We start from the raw sequence: 21,560 nt of genomic DNA, 5'->3' as shown, positions 1-21,560 counted from the left end.
TAGTTCATTTGCATGAACTTTAAATTTGTGAGATTAACAAATGGACTTCACATAAACCTTTAGAACATTGCAGGAGATCACTGTTTCTTTTTACAAACTGGCCTCAGTATTCATTAAGTTCTGGGTCTGATTTGCTCCGGTAACCTCGTGCATGAGCCTCAAACAAATGGTGCTGCTGGGTTAGATAGTATAAGGATATAAAGAAACCTTTCCTAAACTACTTTTTCTGATAGTCAAAAAAGAATGAATACATTATAAACATTTAAATACATAGAAACAAACGTATAGTCTTAAGAAGTTATAAAAATGCTGTGGTATTCCATGACTTTTTTGCCTTTGGTTCTATTTCAGTGGGTTTCTGCTAAACTTCTTTATGTATTGCAGGAGATTTTCTTATGTATTCACGTCCAGTTTCTTTGTGCTAAAGTTCAAAGTCGTCCACAACTTCCCTGATCTTGTTACTGCTGCCAAGGCATCGCGCACCAATATATAATCTCAACCGACTCTGTTCAGTGTCAGACACTCGTTGTTCCCTTCATGTTTCTTCACTCTGCTCAGTTTCATCAACAATTCCTTCCTGAGCAGAATTTTTGGCATGTCCTTATTTACTTTTGTAAGGTCTTTATAATTCTGTGGCAATATCTGTCTGTTGCATATTGCATCAGGGTCCAGACTGGCTGATATATAACATTGACAGTGGAGCTTTGTTTAGGGAAATTCTCATTCAATCCTCCTCAACAACTCTTCATTTTGACCTTTCCTCAAATCTTACAAACAAACTGAGTTTTGTATATGTTGCACAAAATCAATTCACATAAATGACACAAAATTACACCTTTGCTTTACTAGTTGCGTTTCCATTACAAATGTTGTCGATAAAACACTTTTTTGCAATTGCGGTGTTGCCATTAAATAAGAAATGCAATCATAAAATCATTAAAATCATATGTAAATAAGTTTATTCACGCAAGCATCTCGTCCATTAGGGTAGTATTTGAAACAAATTTAATCTTTTCCACCGGCGCCACTTTTGCCGAGCTTTCTCTTCTCTGCCACGTATTTCTGTTTCAGGGTTTTCCATTTGGAACATAAGATTTTCCACGGCTTGTGGAACCCCGCTTTTCTTCATGGCCACTTAAAGATTTTGGTAAATGCTCGCATTTCTTTCCTGTTTTGAATCCGGTATGTTGGGAAAACCCTAAATGTAAAAAAAAAAATATGCGGTCTCCTCGTGAATCCAAACATGCCACGCCATCATCCTGCTACTACTTCCTGTCATCTTCTTCGTCTATTTTACCAGTAGTAACATCTGGTTGTTGATCACGTGACTCATGTGATGTAAAAGAAAAAAAACTCTTTCCATTGCAGTTTTGGCTAAAATTCCACCTCATCCAATCGCAAAAGTATTTTTGAAATTGCTGTGTGTCCATTAAACAAATAAATGTTCTTAATTACAATTTGCAAAATGTGTTGGTAAATGGAAATGTGAATATTGTCATACAGTCTCTGTAAAAGAGAGACAATATGTATATCTTGTGTTAAATTATTGAGCTCAGTTATTGTAAGGATCATTGCTTGTTCATGAGAGCATGAGAGCTGAACCTTTCAGGGTTCCAGCATATTTTATAAACGTTGGATAAAATACTAGACCTGTTCTGCCAGATTGCATTGCTCTGTTTTTTCACCTTAATGCGTTTCTTGTGAAACAAAACTGAACCCTTTTGTCTGAGTGGGGCAAGCTGTCACCATGTATATATTAATTGTAATGGACTTTTAGAACTACAATGTTTAGAGTGAAATGTTAGATTGATAATCTGAAGAAGTGTATTCTTTTTAACCCCTACTTTATCAGTAATCTGCTTTATCAGTTTTGTGAGGACTCAGAAAGGGGCTCAGTTAAACTTTAAAAAATGATTAGCTTTATGCTGAGTTTTATTTTAAAGTTAGCAAAAAAACTAAAAATGTCTGCTGTATTTTACAGTCCGTTGCCACAGTAAATAAGATGGGGCACAGCGCTGATCCTTCATGCATTCCCACTTCCACCTTGAACCCGTCTGTCACACCTACAGCACACCTCACCACTGTCCTACAGCTCTCATGCATGTCCTGCAACGCTCTAACATTATCCTCCGCTTCTCCAGGCTTCCTCATGCAGTACCACAGCTCCTCTCAGGGCATCCTGTCAAATGTTTAGTTTACAAAAACACAGCCTAGCTCCCGCTGACCTTCTCTGTACTTCTCCATCAACATCATCAAAGCACATACTGCATCTGTAGTGCTTTTTCCTAACATGAAAACATAACATGATCTCTTCTGACCACACTTTCCCATAACTTTGTTGTGAATTATCAGTTGTGTTCCTCTGTAGTTGCCAGAAATTTGCAAATCTTCTTTGTTCTTGAAAAAAATGGTACCAGCACACTTCTTTCCCATTTTCTGGGCAGTTTCTCACTCCCTAAGTGCTAATTGAACAGCCTATTGAAAAAGTCTACTGCTGTGTCACCTAAACACATCCATACCTCCACGGGTATATCACCAGAAACAACTGCCTTTCCACTTTTCATCCGTTTTGATGCCTTTCTTACTTCCTGACCCACAACGGTTGATTTTTCTACTCTTTGTCCTTTATCATTTTCCTCATTCATCTGTGACATGCTTATTCCATCTTGCTATCACACTTGTTGCACCAGTCGGTCCATTTCCATCCCGGAATCAGAATCAGAATCAAGTTTAATCGCCAAGTAGGTTTGCACATACAAGGAATTTGACTTGGTGTTGATGGTGCAGACAAAATAAGAATACAATAAAATAAAATGAAATTGAATAAAATGGATAGATATACACAGGGCAGTCAAACTTTTTTACAGTAGCAGGCCACACACTATCAGGTAGGAGGGTGCACTTATGCCGCTGCCCGAGCCCCGGAGGGGAGTATTTTGAAAAATAGAGTCTCCCTGATGTATTTTTGAAGCTTTCAACCCCTAATGAACTTAACCTGCTGAACATCCTTCCATCCCTGTCTTTGTCTCTCTGCCTTGTCAACATGAACAAATCTTCTCTCCTTCTTTGCCATCCAACCTATCGTACAAGTCACTGTGTCCCTTTTGTTTGGCCTTAGCTATTGCTACCTTCGCTTTATGCTGCATCTCCCTGTATTCGCGGGCTCTATCTCTCTCTCTTCAGTCCTCACAGTGTCCCGCTTCTTCATAGCTGACCTCTTTCTTCGAATATACCCCTGTCCTTCCTCATTCCACCATCAAGTCTCTTTGTTGATGTTCCTTCCAAAAGATATACCAAGCCACCTGTCTCCCTGGTAGCCTTAGCTGTACCATAATTGTCCATTCATCTGGAAGCCCCTCCTGGCAACCCAAAGCCTCACTAAAGACAAGACTTCCTTGAAAGCCACACAACTTCCTTCTTTTTTCAGATTCCACCGTTTGTCCTCAGCTCTGCCTTTGTCCTCTTCATCTTCTTCACCATCAGAGTCATTTTACACACCACCGTCCTGTGCTGTCTGGCCATTATCACCAACCACTACTTTGTAGTCACTGAGTTCCTTCAGGTTATACTGTCAAGATGTAATCCAGCTGTGTGCTCCTACCTCTGTTCTTGTAAGTCGCCTGCCTCTTCTTTGCTACAGTATTTGCTGTATTTGCTACAGCCATTTCTATCCTTTTTGCAAATTCTTCCACCAACCGGTCCTTCTGCATTCCTGCTCTGGATACCAAACTTGCCCATCACTTCCCTCATCACCTCTGCTCAAACATGTCCATTGCAAGCTGCGCCAATTACCACTCTCTCATCTCTGGGGATATTCTGCATCACTTCATCTAACTCACCCCAGAATTTCTCATTCTGCTCTAACTCATTCCCCTCCTGTGGGACATGACCACTAACAACACCGAACATCAAGCCTTCAGTTTCAGGCTTCAGACACATCACCCTATCTGGCACTCTTCTTACCTCCAGAACAATCCTGACAAACTCCTCCTTCAAGATAACGCCTAAGTCATTTCTCTTCCCATCTACACCATGGCAGAACAGCTTGAACTCTGCTGCTAAGCCTCTCTCCTCAGGATCTTTTCACTTAGTCTCCTGAACTGTGTGTCCACCTTCCTCTTCTGCATCATGTCAGCCAACATTATAGCTTTTCCTGTCATGCAAGCTCCCTGCTCTCAGACTTTTGCCTGTCGTCTTCTCTCTCTGCCTAAGGACAAAACAAAATGAGATACCATGTCTCAATCTTGAACAGTTGGAGTGTTAAAACAGAAGTGTGTCAAAAAAGCAGAGGAAATGGACATATAGGTATCGTTTTGACAGCACTGCTAATTTAGGTTTCTGTATCTCCACCAGTTTTTGCTTAATGAGGAAACATGATTAATATTTTCATCTGTCTATTAGCAGAGAGAATCACAGCACACCTTGTGCCATCCTGCACAATAAGTTTAACATGGTGCAATGCTGTTTAAGAATATCATAGCAGTTGTAGTTAGATGGACACATGCACTCAATATCCAAAATCTTAGAAGAGAGAAGTTATTCTGAGCTATTTTGTGTTTATTGCATAATGTTGGACAGTGTTACAGATATATTTTGTTCACTGAAAAAGTTAATTTGATTGGATCTCTTTGCAACCAGGCTATGGACAATTTGGAGGTGTGTGAGCGTGTGTGTGTTTGGATTCCATTTTGCATACAGAGGACCCCATTAATGGTTTGGGGACACTGAATTGTTCATTACAGTAGGTTGGGCCAGTTTCTTGTTGTTTTAGCCAGAGCAGGGAAGAGATGATAATCACATTGCTGCCACATCAGATGAGTGTTACAAATAATTACACGGAGCACTGCCAGCCAGTGTGATCGTGACGATGTAGCAGTCCTGCCATGTGGTCAGTATGACCTATACTGTTTCAAATTCTCTGCTCACCAATCCCTGATAATACATGCTAGTCACCCATCATAGATGAGCCACTCCTGCTGATATCAAGCATTACGTAATCATCTCTCTATCACTTGCAAATCAGGATAGAAAATACTGACAATAACACATTCCTAGTGACCACAGGACTGAATACAGCTCATAACCCAGAGTCACGAGGACAACACAATTTATTGTGCTTCAGCAGTGATAAGGCTCATTGACATTGAAATGACAGCTTGGTTGAATACTGTATCTTGCGTCTTCCAGGAACATCAGTGTTCTGTATGTGTATGTGGTATAGGTGTGCTTTTACTGAGTTCATTTAGTGACCCCGTATGAAAAAAATGCACCGTTGTCTCTGGAAATATTTTCCTCCTCCGTGCTTGGTGAGTCTTCTTGTATGCGTGAGAATCAGAGCCATGCTGTGGCACGGGAGCTGATGGATGAGCTCGTAACTGTTTTAAACACTCAAATGAGTCTGCAGGAAGAAGATGTATGACCCGTCAAACAGCTCAACCTCGCCACTAAAGAGAGGCGGGGTTGATGGGGACTGGTGGAGAATAAAACGTGGCTCCTTTTACAAATTCAAAAGTGGCTAGAGGACAACTGTAAATCACCTCTCCAGTCTGCTGTGCTCACTCTGATTGTCCTAACTTTTCTGCTTCGGCACCATCTTCCTTTTAGTTTTTACCTAAAACACCTAATTCTGGAACCTTATTTCTCTACTCCGCGACGTGTCTATCATCTTCTTCAGATTTTTTTCAGCAATTGTTAAAATATTTGTTTTAATAAACTCGCTCCCTTCTCTAATTTCTTCACAGTTCTTCATCCTTCTCCTGCTAATCTTCTTCCTGGAAATTCTGTCCATCATGCTTTTCTTCATCTACCAAGATGAGGTAAGACACCTTGATTACTTTTTACGTTACGTGTGATTATTTCCTCCGCCAGCACGTGAGAAGGAATATTGCTTTGGAAGAGGCCTGTCTGGTTTCTACCCTTCACAGGTCACACAAATTGCTCACTTCTCAAATTAAATGCGGCATGTAAAATCATGGGTCACTATAGCGAGGAGGTTTTGGAGACACTGGAAGCAAAGCTGAGTTTGCCAGCTTCCTAGAAGTATTAGTGAAAATACTTGGGATTGATTTTCTTAAATGTCATGAGAGGTAAGTTAAGGGAAGTAAACAATTTCTCTTTGTCGTGAACCAATTTCAGCGTATTTTAATTAATTTAATTTGGCTCTTTTGTCGTGTAAATCGACAAGAAAGGGGAGTGAAAGTGAACTGGATGAGTAAGCTTTGTATTTAATGTTTTTAATTTGTTGCTTTGCTTTGTGGATTAGTTTAAAAACTAAAACCAAGATTGTGTGACTTTTAAATATTTGACCTCAAAATGTTATCTGAACGCAGGGACATTTTTTTTTGCGTGTTCCTAATGTAACAAATTAAATAAAAAAACAAGGACAGTCTTCAGTGAGATAATGTGTGATGATCAATGGGATTGCGTAGGCACTAGAAGGGAATAGCAGGCACCTAAGGGTGAAATCAAACTTGATTTAAAAATATAATCCTACAAAACAATGTTTCATGTATGACTGGATTTTGTATGTATTATCACTTCTAAATAAAACTATTTTGCATTAGAATTTTAAATATGTGCACAACTACTGAATGAAGCAGCAGTCAGCAAAGTATTTTTTTACATTCCAAAAAGTTTAAAAAAACAAAAAACAAATGGACTTTTTTCCGAAGTTTGAAAACGTTTCACTTCCTATCCAGAAAGCTTTCTCAATTCAAAATGTCTGGAGTAGTGTGGAGTTGCAAGCTTTATAGTATTGCCCAACAAAGGCCTTGTAATGGCCCCTTAGTAATGGGGAGTCGTTAAGGTCATTGTTGGTCTGCACACTACTCCAGACATTTTGAAATGAGAAAGCTTTCTGAACGTGGAGTGAAACGTCTTCAAACTTCAGAAAAAAAGTCCAGTTGTTTTGTTTTTTAACTTTTTTGGAATGACCATTACCTGTATGACTGAGAATCTTCATTTTTTTTATTTTTACAAGTTCATACTCTTCATTACTTTTAGTAGTACCACAGTTGTTTCATATTTTAAGTCATATTTTATTTTAGGTGCATATCAAAGAAGATGCTTATAATTACAGTGCTTTGTGAAAGTTCCATGCGCTTTAAACTTGTTCAAACTACTGTACAACTGTAAACCTCAACATATAACAAGGTATATGTGTGAAGTGGAAGGGAACAACAGAAAAAAAAATTCTGAGTAATACAAATAAACATCTAAACATTGTGGTCTGCTTATGTTTTCAACCCCAGTTGAAAAAAACACATTTCCCTGCATTTACAATAAAAAATTGTCTTTTATGTAAATATATTTTATAGTCGCCTTTATCATAATTGCAACATTTTACATTCCAATGAAATGTGTCCTCTGCATTCAACCCATCTCTTTAGGGTGCAGTGGGCTGCCACTGTGCAGCACCCAGGCTGCAGAGTGTTGCTCAGGGATCCACAGTAGCAGTCTGTGGGATTCAAACCAGGGAACTTGCAGGACACAAGCGCTCTGCTCAAACCAAAAGGCTACCATTTCCCCTTTTACTCAACTCTTTTGGAGTATGTCCCCCAGCTTTGCACCTCTAGAAACTATTGCTTTTCACAAAATAGCCCAAGAGCAGATTGGATTGAGCATCTGTAAACAGGTTTTAAGTCTTGCATCAGATTCTCAATTGGATTTGGCCCTGGGCTTTGACTGGACCGTTCTAATCCAGGATTTTGCTTCGATCAAGACCAGTGTTTCTCAGTCTTGGTCCTCAGGGCCCAATGTCCTTAACGTTTTCGATTTGTTTCTTCTCCGGCATACATGGTTCAAATGAACCTCCTCAGCATGTCAACCACTGCTGCAGAAGCCTTTCACTCACCCATTTATTTAAGTCAGGTGTGCGGCAGCTGGACAACCCCTAAAAACATGAAGGGCAGTGGGCGGACGATGAGCAGCATTAAAATTCTTCCATACGTTGTATTTAGTATGTAGGCTAAGCAGTCCAATTTTGCTCTCCTCTCACTGGAAAACTGTGCTTCACATTTTTGATGTGGCCCCTTTTAAGAGGGATCACCAACATTATTTCAGAGTAAAAAATATAGAGGTGTTTAATTTCTGTTGCACTAAAGATCAGACTGAGAGAATTAAAAAAATAAATAAAATAAAACATAGCCATCCATGTGCTTCCTTCAGTACCCTTGACAAGAAGGAAATCACAGCTGTGAGGCAGAAGGAAAGCAAGACAAGGCAAGGCAAATTTATTTATATAGCACAATTCAGTACAGAGACAATGCAAAGTGCTTTATATGGTTAAAATATAGGAATAAAAGCAAGTAGGGATAGAATGTAGAAACAAAAAAAGACCATTAAAAACAGTAAAACAGTCATGTGAGCTGTCATGGCGAAGGACACGTGTGGCTTTGCTAAGATTTAATTTAATGCTTTCGTAGGAAAAGCAAAAACCCACAACTGGTCAGACAAATTCTCCGTCAGGATAAGTCAGGTCTGTGTGGAGCAAAAGGTTGAGGACAGCTGCCCTGCATTGCCCGTAGCAAACTATTACTGCAGGTTTATAAAGCTTCGAATGATGGCTATCCTCTTGTTACATTCCATAAAGGTCAAAGTTGCATTCATACAGAGATTGTATACACATAAACAGGGTGACCATGTACCAATTAGGAGACTTCAGGGCACAGTTGGTTGCACTGCATTGCATTTGGAGGCATTACAGTAAAGGGGATTGATTAAAAATGCAGGTGTCGCTTCTTAGATTTTCTCCTGTGAATAATTTGCAAACCATCTATCATTTTCCTTCCACTTTACCATTATCTGCCACTTTATTGCGTCATGCTTATGGTCTCCTTTCTGAGCTGTCAAAATGCCAAACCCTTACGGTTGATGTCAGACCTCAACACAACATGAGGGATTGTCTTTAACAGGTCTCACAACATTTTAATGGGGAAGAAATAGATATCTGTGCCTATTACGGCTGAGGAGAGCTCAGATTTGATTTACAGTTGTCTGTAGCTCAGGATGACGCGTTCCTTTTATGTCTCAGGCGAGGTTACTTTTTGTTTTCATCCGTTAGTTTTAAAATAGCAAACAACGTTGCCAGGTAAAAGTATGCAGGGCTCCTGTTTGGTCCATATCACAGCTTTTCAAAGCTTTTTTTTTTGTTGCAAGAAGATTTTTTTTTTTTTTTTTTTTTTCATTTCTGGCTCGGAAGATTTTCACCAACCGTCTTTCAAAGAGCCTCTCTGTTAGCCTCTTTGGCTGCTCTGTGTGTGCAGCTCTTTTGATGTCCATCCATGGATTTTCAACAGTTTTTAGGTTGGGCCACTGTGAAGCCCTACATGAGAAACCTCCAGCTCACATCTGTGGAAGTGGTTCATTCTGGATTTTGTGGTGCAGGATCATCCCCCTTGAATTTTTAATGCTTGGTTTAACACATCGGGATCCTTGCCTTCAGAATTTTACGATATTTAGCACAATCAGTTTTCCCTACTGCAGACTAGTTACAGGTAAAAGCGTGAATGATACTTCCCTCTATCATGACAGCTGCTGCGCATTTATGTGCAAGTTTGCTCTCCGAACCATTGCTAAGTCAATAGTTTGATTGTGAATTTGTCTTTTTTAAATGTTTATTTGCAAAGTTTTGCAGGGAGGGTAAAGGTACGTTTTTCTTCCAAATCGCTGTTCCATGAGGATCATGTTCATGTATCCAAAGAACAGAACACAGAACTATTGTCCTTAAATGAGTAGAAAATTAAATGAAGGTCTTTTACCTGGGTTATTATTTACCTATTTTGCAATTCTAAACAGATCTGTTGGAAGGTCTCCTGTATGTCAGATCACTGTTAATGTCCGCGGCCCTTTTATAATCACATTACAAACTCGGAAAACAACAACCTATTCTTATTCTGCACAATAGACCATTCAAGGTTCCCAAATGATAATAGGCTGATTAAAGGAAACAATTCCTGTGAGATAATAGCCAGGTTGACTAAAATATTAAAAGTTGATGAAAGTTCTGCAACAACTCAAATTCAACATTTCTTGGACTCCTTAATTCTGAGTTAGAATTAGTTGATTTGGGACAAAAGGCAAACTAACATGTGAAACTATGACTTTTTTGTCATTAGTTTCTAACCAACAATAATCAAAAACATACTTGTGTGCTGTTGCTTTTTTGAAGTTTTAATTGTTAAGCAATTCACTTCTGAAATTTACTCATTATTTTTGCTCCAGTGATTCACCGCAGTTGATGTTCGCGACTTCTGGAAGAGAACATCCAATTTTCTTTGAAAAAATAATTATAGTGCTAAGGCTGTCAGTCATGAAGGCTAAAGGACTAAAAAGAGATCAATTTCTGCAATATTACTTTGCGGTGCGCTTCAGATAGATACACAGTCCTTTTTAAAAATAACATGTCAGGTTTTCAGAAGAGCTCATTTATTTTTCCAAATTCTATAATAAATTATTATAATTTTGCAGATCTATAATTAGGCATAATTAGTAACAATCCAATTGTAGATATCATAGACTATCCATGTGACCCATGGTCTCCCGGGGCCTTCAGCAATGTCCCTCCTTTGCCTAATTATGAAAGGCACACATTTCTATGGCTAAACCTTTGCAACCTGTTTCCTTCATTTTTTTTATCTTGTTAAAAATTTAAGTAATAGTTCATCTTTAGTGTATAATGCCCAAAAAAGTCATGATCATCCATTTAGTTCGAGGTCTTCTGAAGTTTGAATTGAAATAATGTTAAATAATTTACTGTTAAGGAGTGACTCAGGTAGTCTGGTATTAAGACAAATGTAAAAGAAAAAAAGCACAAGCTATTTTTTATCTCCCTCTATTACATTATTTATTTATTGAGACAGTGTGTTTTCCACAAAAATCGAGGCCACTTCCATCCCTGCTGTAAATTCTTTGTATATTTTGATAAATATGGCCTGCTTTGGGTTTTTATTTTCAATTCTTTCTCGTTGTTTAGCACCTTAGACCAGCATTTACTTTGTTCCTGCTTTTATCTCTTTGCTTTTACAATTCTTACATTATTATATAAATTGCCTAATGTGTGTTATTTCCAACACTGTTTGTCTTTGATGATATAACTCACTTATTACTGGAGTTGTTGTTGTTTTTATCATCTCCTTTGCTCTGTTTAGCTTTTAACAAATATCCGCTTTTGTTACTGCAAAAACTTTCTCTCAGTATCTGTGTTCCTTAATGTTGCAGTCTCCTCGATTTTTCAGACCCTGAATAATTTTGTTTTTCAACCCAGGGGGCGATTAGCGACAGAACACAGTAAAAAGTTGTGGATGGTATATGCTGAGCTGTTGCACTGTGGGAAATTCATCACAGTAAAGAATGGGGGGCCATTACCAGGACTGTCTGATCGGCTTTTTTAAACAGCAGGGAACCAAAAGTCCTCAAGAGGTTTTTTTTTTCTGGTTTGGAAACTGCTGGAAGAACTGGATGCTGAATATATTTTGAAAAGAACAACTTCACAATGCCTAGTGGTACCAAGGTAACTGTATCCCATTCAAGTTATTGTACATATCCTAAACATAAATAAGTAACTTATTCAATTCAATTTAATTCAATTTTATTTATATAGCGCCAAATCATGAAACATGTCATCTCAAGGCACTTTACAAAGTCAAGTTCAATCATATTATACAGATTGGGTCAGATTATACAGATTGGTCAAAAATGTCCTATATAAGGAAACCAGTTGATTGCATCAAAGTCCCGACAAGCAGCATTCACTCCTGGGGAAGCGTAGAGCCACAGGGAGAGTCGTCTGCATTGTACATGGCTTTGTTGCAATCCCTCATACTGAGCAAGCATGAAGCGACAGTGGGAAGAAAGACTCCCCATTAACGGGAAGGAAAACCTCCGGCAGAACCGGGCTCAGTATGAACGGTCATCTGCCTCGACCGACTGGGGTTACAGAAGACAGAGCAGAGACACAACAAGAGAGACAAAAAAGCACAGAAGCACACATTGATCTAGTAATCTGTTCTACATTAGATGGAAGTAGCGGGTGAGCCGTCTTCTCTGGATGATGTCACAGTTAACAGAACGCCAGACCAGGTGTACCTACTATGAAGAAAAAACAGAGAGAACAAAAAGTTAAAGCAGAAATGACAACACATAATGCATAATTGAAGAACAGTAGAAATCAGTAGAGTGAGAAAATTAGATCCTGATATCCTCCAGTAGCCTAAGCCTATAGCAGTAAAACTATAAAGGTAGCTCAGAGTAACATGAGCCAGTCTAGTTACAAGTTTTGTCAATAGGGAACGTTTTAAGATTAGTCTTAAAAGTAGACAGGTTATCTGCCTCACGGACAGATTAACTTTATCCAATCTTATACTACCCCAAAGCATTTGAAAACAGAGGGGTAAACCAAAGAAAAGGGATTTGTTTGTGGTAAAATATTTGAGGGTATGTGGAATATTAAGAGGCCTCTCATTATGAAAACATTCCAATAGCTTTTGATGTTCATTTTAAAAACAGAAACTCTCAACATCAAACTGGAAAACAGACACTCTTTATACATAGAGTCACCATCAGCTTCTATTAGAAGGAGGTGTAAAAAGATCCAACTTGCAGGCTGGCTACAGGTGGAAAAAAGCAACTGGTTTGGAATTGATCCAGGGGAATTGGTTGAATGGGAGTATAAATTCAGGGGAAGATTACTAACTGAACACGGGTAGCTGATTACTGGTGGAAAATCAACTAGACATCTGAAGGCTAACAATGAAAAGCAAAACTGCTGAGAAGATCATATGAGAATTCACCCAAAACACAAAGACCAACACATTTCCCAGTGTCGGGACAATGGCTGAATCTATTCTACTGCTAAAACCACACCAGATCGACAAGCTAATTTTAGATGCACTAAAGACCTAGAAAAAACAAATGATAAACACTCACACCTAAGGGCCAGAGTAACAGGTTAACCTAAAAGTCATGTTTTTGGACTGTGGCATGAGGCAAACTGTTTACAAGACCACAGGCTGGAATTTGAAACCGGGATGTTTTTTTTTTTTTTTGCTGCAAGTTTGTAGACTAGGAAACCAGAATTTCCTAACCAATGTACTAAGTATAAGAGTTTCAGCTTAACTCAAATATTCTTTTTTTAAATAAGCACTTAAGTAGCATGTTTAGAAATACATATTGTCCAGAATTATTGGCTGAACAAATGGGATTGCCACATAGCAAAACCCTGAATAAACCCATCAATCCTGCACATTTTCAAGCAATGACTCATGAGAGTTGTAGGTTCAAATGCTACCTATTACAATTGGAGACTTATTTTCTAAAGTGCCATTTCTATTTCAGTTATTCTCTACAAAAGCGCTACATCTACCTCTTTTGTTGCCATTTCTTAACAGAGAGCAAAGTTTCTTTGAAGCTGCTTTATTCTTCACCTACCACAGGGAAGGATGCAGCCACCACTTTAATGTGCCGATTGCTGTCACAAGTGGGAAGCACGCATTCTATTGTGTTTTAAATGCCCTGTTGTGAGATGTCGGTGCCTCTCTTGACTGAATATTTAAAAATTGAACACTCAATAACTCTGCCCTGAAAAACCTCTGTTTTTTTCATCAATCTTTAATGCCCTGTATACTTTATTTGTTGACCCAAAAGTTCAAAATGTGGAACATCTATAAAAAGAAGCTGCTTTAATAAATCCATGTTTATTATCTAAAAACCCGAGAAACTTTCTATCGAGCGGAAATTCAAGCCTGCAAGATATGACATCACGAGCAGAAAAATAATATTTCTACTCTCACCAGGGCTGCTTTGATTGTTATCCACCACTTGGTTTTCAGAGCGTCTCTTTATCGGAGATTATCTTGACTTTTTACCTCCCCACAACACGGCGGCTACACCCTAGAAGCAGGCCTGCAGAGTAAAAGCAAATGCCAGGGCCTTTTTCGAGATGCCGTAAACTAAACAGAGTGCAACAGTGGGTGCATGTTGATGAACTCCATCCCATGCTTCAGGGATGGTCACGCTCAGTGGTCTGGTTTATTACACCTGCTTTAGACCTGATAAAGAGCTGAGTGTCACAGCTGGAAGCTACTTCAAACAGCTCACAGATCTTCCCGAAGACTGAAACGGCTGCTGTTTGTTGTACTTTGTTGTTTCCTAAAGAAGATGAAAAGGTCCGGTAAGGTTAAATTCAGTAGAACCAGTGGCGGCTTGAAGTGTCACATTGAATAAAAATAAGCAACACGGTGTCGCGGTTGTCGGAAATAGATGTATTGGTGTTTTATAGCATTTCTTGGCTGGTTTACGGCCTCAAGGTTTTGACTTTTTGTCATTTCAAAAGGAAACTGATCGAACCAATTTTTACCAGATTGACAACAAGCATCTCATCATATTTTTTTAAATATGTCCTACAGAATAAAAAGACCAAAGTAAAGTTTTTTTTACCTAATTTAAACACAGATTAAGTATCTAAATACAATAATTTAAAACAAAATTTGGAAAAAGAAACTGCACCATGCAAACCTCCACATTTGACTTCAATCCCTTTTATCCTTTTGCATCATTGTGCCATACAAACATTTTCATACCACCTGCACTTTTCATTTTTAAATAAACACATGGTTTTCAAAATTCTTTATAAATTCAAATGTTAACGGTTTCTTAAGCATTTATCTATTCAGCCCCCCTGAGTCAATACTTTGCAGGTTCGTATGGTAAATACTTGCTGCAGATCTTGTGTTTGCATTACTGAGTCCTTCCGTCTGCTCCCTTATTCAGAGGTCGCCACATCAAGTCATTACAGCTTTCTCACAGACCGGGCAGATTTTCAACGGATGCTCTTTCTGACGCAATAGCTTTGCCTTTTGAAGAGGGAAATTTCCAGCTACTGACTTGTGCAGAATAGCTCAAGCCTCAGTAAACACACAAACTGTCAAGTCTTGAAACAGGTTCTCAATTGGATTTAGGTCTGGACTTTAATTGGAGTATCCTAACACAAACAGACTTTGATCAAAACTATTGCAGTAGACGCTCCAGCTGCATGTTTAGGGTAATTGTCGTGCTAGAAGTCTTTTTTTTAGTCTCACTGTCATGATCCAGAGCTGTTTGTGTTTATGTTGTCATCTAAGTTTGCTCATATAGTTCTAGTATTACTGCTGTCTCTCTGTATCAGCTCCTTTGTTTATATTGAGTTTATTAGTTATTCTTTGTGTCCCGTTCTGTGTATTTTGGTTCAGTCTACTATTAGTCATTAGCTTTGGTAAGTTGGATCCTCAGATGCTAGTTTCAGTGATTTGAAGTTTTTATGACAGTCAAAAATGTGCCCTCATCTGGCCAGAGGCCCCTCTCCCAGCAGTTTGTTGTGTCCACTGCCTGACTTGTGGATCTTGGTTTCACAAAGAGCTCATAGGAGAAAAGATAAGTCCACACGTTTTGCACGAGACTTGAGAATGGCTGCCTCTATGAGAGAGGCCACTCTTACCCTAAGAAAACAAAGTTCATTGTTTGCTCCACATCTAATGATGAAGGTTATTTTATTTGTTATTCTTTCAAAAACGGATATGCATGTCATTCAGTGATTTGTGGAGTATAGTTTGTTGGAAGAGGGGCTTCATGAAAAACCGCTGGGAAGGAGGCCCTGCTAGCTGAGCCAGGCGAATGAGGATGCATAGAATATGGTGTGCTGGTACTTGGAGGCTGGTTAGCCTTTGGCTGACCAGTTTGGACCTGACCTGCATGAAACTACTGTGTGCATGCATAGTTGTTTTTATTGATTCACAAACAATAATTGGAGTTTCACTTTTTGAAGTCAGTCACTTAAATTAATTAACTGATTAATTATCCCTAATTAAGTGTATCTAATTATATTCTAATTTACTGACAAGCGTCTATGCAACAGCTACACACAAGAAACCTTTCGTCAGCCATGCCTCAATGGCTGCTGGAAATGGAGTAGTGTGACATGCTGGACTTTGTATACTTTTATGAAAACGTCTGTTTTATGGATGAAGCATCAATTGTCCCCACATTGTATTCAGGTTATGTTTAAATAGTTGAGCTTTGTGCAGCAGTTCAGCTTGAGCATCTCATGCCCACTGTTGAGCATGGAGCAGGAGGGGAGCAGGTGATTGGTGGATGTCTTGCTATGCCAGGACCTGGACACCTTGCAGTTTTTGCAGTTTGCTCTGCGCAGGAGTATCTAACAATCTTTTTGACAGCTGGGGCTTGAGGTCAGACATGAAGACCCTGACCCCTAAACACAGCAGTACATTGCAACAGAATGGAAAATGAAAATATTTGTTATAATAATATTGATCTATAAGTTGCATTTGCAGGTACAAATTCCACAATTCAGCTTGACCTAAATACTACGGCGTGATTGGAAAATAACCTCCATAACGTCTTGCAAACCTAAATGAACTGAAACAACATTCAAGAGAGGGACGGAGCCAGGCTCCAGAACGCAGCAATTCATTTTGAATCATCTTGTTACTGAAAAATGCTTTATAAATAAACTTGCCTTGCCATTGCTGCTAAAAAGCTACTGAATCAAGCAATGGATTATCATTACTGTTGGATTTAGCTAATTAATGTTAATTCAAGGGTTAATTAAAATCCAGATAATGTGTTATTTTTTATATAGTCCAATTTAGGAATACCATATTTAAGTAACTCACCAAAAACCTAATCAAATATTTAAGCTTTATATTATATATAAGCTAGGTCATACTTATAACATTCATACAGACAATAATTGAATTGACTGTATAAAATAACATTACATAGTAGCTTAACATAACCTTGCATCACAGCATTGCTTCATTGCTTGTAAGTCCCATGTGTTTAATGTATGTACAAATACGTACAATAAATGCATTTATTTATCCTTTCACTTTATGAATTAAGCTCTGATATTTTTGTTAATCTGTCATGCTTGTTTCCAAATAGTGATAAATTAAGCCAATCTTTCTTTTTTAGCCGTTTTTCTCATTATTAGTTAAACTACTCTGCTGAAAGCCTTAGAAATGTCTGTCAAGAGCTTATTTTTTTTATAAATGAGGCCATGAAACGGAGGCAAACTGGAAGAACCGACTTTGTAAACTGACGCTCAATGGTGTGGTACAAATCAGCACCTCATGAGCCAGTGCTGCTATTTATTTAGTGAATAGGAGATCAGAATCTGGCCTAACAGTTTTATGGAGCACAAAATAAAAACTACTTTGTCGAACATGAATTTTTCCACTTAAACTGCACTTGAGTATAGATTTCTTTGCAGCTATTAGCTGTTACAACAAGCAGTTCAGGTCTGGTCATGTGGTGCATTTTGTACAGTGAAAATGTATTGAAATGTTCCTAAACCTGTGAGCCTATTCATATTACCCAGAGCGCTCATTGTTTATGAAGGGTCAAGCTTTTAAAACCAATAGGGGTGATGTTTCATGACGCCACTCTGTCTCTCCTGTGCCACAGCTGTCTCATAAAAGCAGAAAGGCTAACAAACGACCATAACGCAGCCCTTGGCGGCGTTGCTCATCCTGCCAGGACTGTTTGTGTTCTCACCTCTCTGTGCTGTCATTAGGTCAGTGCAGCATGAGGTACTTCCTCTGCAGCTCAATGGCTTGTGGCACAGGCTGTCGTAGAGGTGATTTTCTATTTGCTCGTGTGCTTTGGGGTGAGTCAAGGTGAGGTTATGCAGTTGTTATGTGGAGAAGCAGCTGTGGTCACGCTGGATCTCCTGCAGACCTCATCCATGAACCCAAAGGGGTCACGGAGCCATCACACTGAATCGGAAACACTGTTACACCCACAACAGGGGATTTGGAGGCCGTGTTTCTCGTTGTTCTGGCGGTGCATCTGTTTTTATAAAACTTTATTTTATTTTAAGTAATTGAGGTGCGGGCTGCACAGTTGGTAGCACTGCCGCCTTGCAGCAAGAAGGTCCTGGATTCAAACTCTGGGTTGGACCACCAGGTCGTTCGGCATGTCCAAAAACATAACCGTTAGGTTGGTTACTCTGAATTGCCCTTAGGTGTGAGTGCAGGGTGGCGTTGCCCTGTGATGAACTGGCAACTTGTCCAGGGTGCAACCCGCCTCTGGCCCAGTGACCGCTGGGCATAGGCAACAGACCCCTAGCATGGTTAAGCAGGTATAGGATAATTAAGGTTAAATAAAAAAAAAGATAAAACACTCAAATTAACCAAAAAAAGAGTTTGATTCACATAAATTGCTGGTTTTCTCAGTAACTAAAATCTTTTTAGCAAAGAACCTTTAACTAAAAAAAAAATAAAAAAATACGTTTTTTTTTTTTAGTCATTCTGATTATTATGTTTGGTTGACGTTGATTCAGTCATTCGGCACATTAGTCCCTATTAATGTTTTAGCTTTAAATTAATTTGGATGGGCAGTAGTGGTTCTACAAACCCAGGTTATGCTTCTACTTTGTGGCTAATTGCGCCTCTGCGCATGAAGAGACATGTCATACAAAGTATATAACATTTTTAAATGGAGAATTTAATTTCCCACCAAAGGTGAGAAACTGCTAGCAACAGAAAACTTAATTTTCTTTTTTCATGACCTGTTTGTTGAACGCAAACGATAATTACAGTGATACGTGTTCGTATTTTTTAACTTTTTCACCATTTAAATGTACGTTTAAGGCTAATAAAGCACCTACAATTTGCACCGTGGACCATTTTGGCTACCAGTGATATATCTTGCATTTTTCCCTCAAATATTTAAATATAACTGGTTCCGATGTCTGTCACGATTTCACGTTTTCGTCTTCACCTCTTGGCTACCCCCCACCTTTTATACACGACTGCAAGAATGTGCAATTTTTTTGGAGAAGGAGATTGAATTAAAAAAAATGCTGTCAATTGTTTGTTTCAAATGCAGGTAAATTTCAAGCACTCATGTGTGGCCCACTGAAAGGCTTCAAGTGTGATTGTGCTGCATGATTTACATACCTGCACCAGCAATCGAAACGTTTCGGATTGTCAAGATACAAAAAAAAAAACGCGGCTCCCCTGTCAGAATACATTTCAAGCCTGGAAAATTTTCATTTCAAGCAGACTGCAGAAACGCAATTAAGTAAACACCCCTGGCTAATCCCATTACTAAAACATAACCGCGTCAGGGCGGTGTTAATACCGGTGACAAATTGAGACGATCAGCAAACAGACAAGATATTTGTTTGTGAGGACTTGGGATAAAAGTGACGGGGGAATTTGCGGTTTGACTGCGGCAGATAATGTCAGAGAGTTGCAGAGGTGGTAATTATATGTGATTCAAATTGCAATCAGGTCGAGATCCTGATAATGAAGGAACCGCACCAGAGCGACGCTCTCAGCAAAAATGGAAAATATGAACACCCTTAGAAAAATATTAAATAAAGCTTAACAGACCAATGAGTCAGTCTTATCTGAAAAAATAGGCAACTTGAAAGCTCTTGGTGGCCATATAGATTACTTTTTTTTTAAATAAAACAGTAAAAAAATGCTCGTTCTTTGTTATTGTATCTGCATGATAATAAACTAAACATTCAACATTTTATTGAAGATTTCTTGTTGAAAAGGGATCTTTAATTCATTGCAGATCTAAAAGATAAACTGGTCTCACATGATTGCATTATTATTATCATCAGGCAGGCACACCACCTCCTAATTGCTTGGCTTGAAATTTTTATTAGTCCAAGCTCGACAACATGAACGGGACATGGTTCACTCTTTCTGCTGCAGCACTTGCTTTAATAATAAATGGAAGAGGTGCAGCCAAGTGTGCTTTTTGAACAAAACTCGTCTGTGGTTGTATTTACTATGAAATTCAGAAGAATGAAGAAACCAGTTTAGTAAAAGAGAAACAAATTGTGTTGTTCAGAGGGCCACAAACGGGCCCCGGGCAGCACGTTTGACACCCCTGCTTCAGATGTTTACTGGTAAACTTAAATAAAGCCATGTAGCTCTGGATTTCAATCCATAACGACATGTTGTGTTGCAAAAGGTGTTGACCTGAAGTTTATCAGCAATCTTCTTTCGTGTTGAAAGTTTATCCCTCACTTTTCTCTTGACCATCCTCACCCAATGAGACAAGATCTTGTATGGAGCTCCAGCTTTTTATATTTCTAGTATTTCTGGTATTGCTAATGGTGTTGTGGCATGTGTGCTTTGTTTATATGACTGGCTGAGGCCAGGATTGTCTGTATTAAGTTGACGGTAACAACTGAGCAATCGTAATCCTTTCCCCACATGAGCAACCAACCAGTCTGTGGGAGCAGTGCTGTGTCTGGGTTAAAGGCAGCCATGCTGATCAGTTTGTTACTGTTATGTGTATTACGGTGTTTTTTCTTTTTTTTTTTTTGTTATTGCTATTTTCTCTGTATTTATTCAAATTAAATTACCACAGAAATTAGCGACTGTTTATAACTTTAAGTGAGCAAACCTAATTATCTCCTTCACTGCTACAGCAGTGATTGGATGCTTCTAGGCTTTAACTGGTGTTTTGGGACAGGATAGAGAGCATTGTTAGCATTTTTCAAAGTAAAGCAGTGAACTCCTCCTGTTATCTTAACATAAAATGGTCATATTTAGGATAAGCAAGAGTGTAATTATCATAGCTATGTGGCTTGCTCTTGCAGTTCTCTGCTGGGTTAGACTCCAGAAGAGACAGAGCAAAATAAACTGGACACACGGAAAAAGAGGCGAGTTTTTATGGCGAGGGAGAGAATCCAATCATAGTTTTGGATGAGCACAAACATTATGGAAGAAACATATGTGTCATAGTAAGGAGGAGGCATGAATTTGACTTTGCTTTGTAATATCTATAGCAATATCCTACTTTAAAATAACATAATTACTATAGTTTGAAGCTTTTTCGTACTCAGTTGGAGGTTAGACGTTTCATTCTCATGTTTAGGTTTCTATGCACCTTTGGAGTGTGAAAATATGATGGGGGATTCTCGCACAAAGACTAGTGGGAAATGTTTTCCTTTGTTTTAGTTGCAAAACAAAGTTGCAGTTTCTTTTTCAGACACGTTTCACTTTCTGACTATAGGCAACAAAGCATCTTTTCAATGCCTTGTTTGCATTGCTGTGTCAGGAGGTGGGAATGACATCAAAACTTTAGGCAAAAAAAAACTAAGTTGTCTGACAATGAAAATGTGATCAGTTTGCTCTAGCAACCAAACTACTCTGTCTCTCTATATATAGCTTTGCATTTGCACACATGTGTAACCTTTCTACATTGATTACAAAATTCACAAAGAGCAATTCTGGTCCAAGACTTTTAATTATAGTTGAAAAGGCAAAATTGATGACCACTGTCTTCAAAGGACATAGGGTCGATTCAATTGCACTACTTCACACGTCCCAAAATAGGACAGACAGTTTAAATAAGTCGTTTCTATAAATAATAAAAAATTATACTTCAACTACAACTGGCAGCTCTTTTGACAAGATAAATACTTTTCCTAATTTTATCTAAAGTCTGAAGTATAACTTACTTTTTTCATAGATGTTTAAATTGTGCTTAAATTAGAGGTTATAGAACAAATAAAATCATCCAAAACTAATCAAAGT

General features: G+C 38.6%; 1 protein-coding gene across 2 annotated transcripts in view; it reads left to right on the top strand.

Moving 5' to 3' along the window:
- Positions 1 to 21,560, top strand: part of tspan4a (tetraspanin 4a) — a 235,394-nt gene that overhangs the window by 170,104 nt on the left and 43,730 nt on the right. For both annotated transcript variants that reach the window (XM_036136005.1, XM_012868206.3), the window contains one exon: positions 5,742 to 5,816. In XM_036136005.1, the coding sequence (XP_035991898.1) occupies positions 5,742 to 5,816 (75 nt within the window). The remainder of the gene's footprint in view (positions 1 to 5,741; positions 5,817 to 21,560) is intronic.

This window comes from Fundulus heteroclitus, chromosome 4, assembly GCF_011125445.2.
Source record: "Fundulus heteroclitus isolate FHET01 chromosome 4, MU-UCD_Fhet_4.1, whole genome shotgun sequence".
Lineage (NCBI taxonomy): Eukaryota > Metazoa > Chordata > Actinopteri > Cyprinodontiformes > Fundulidae > Fundulus > Fundulus heteroclitus.
This window is presented reverse-complemented; position numbering and strand designations above follow the sequence as displayed.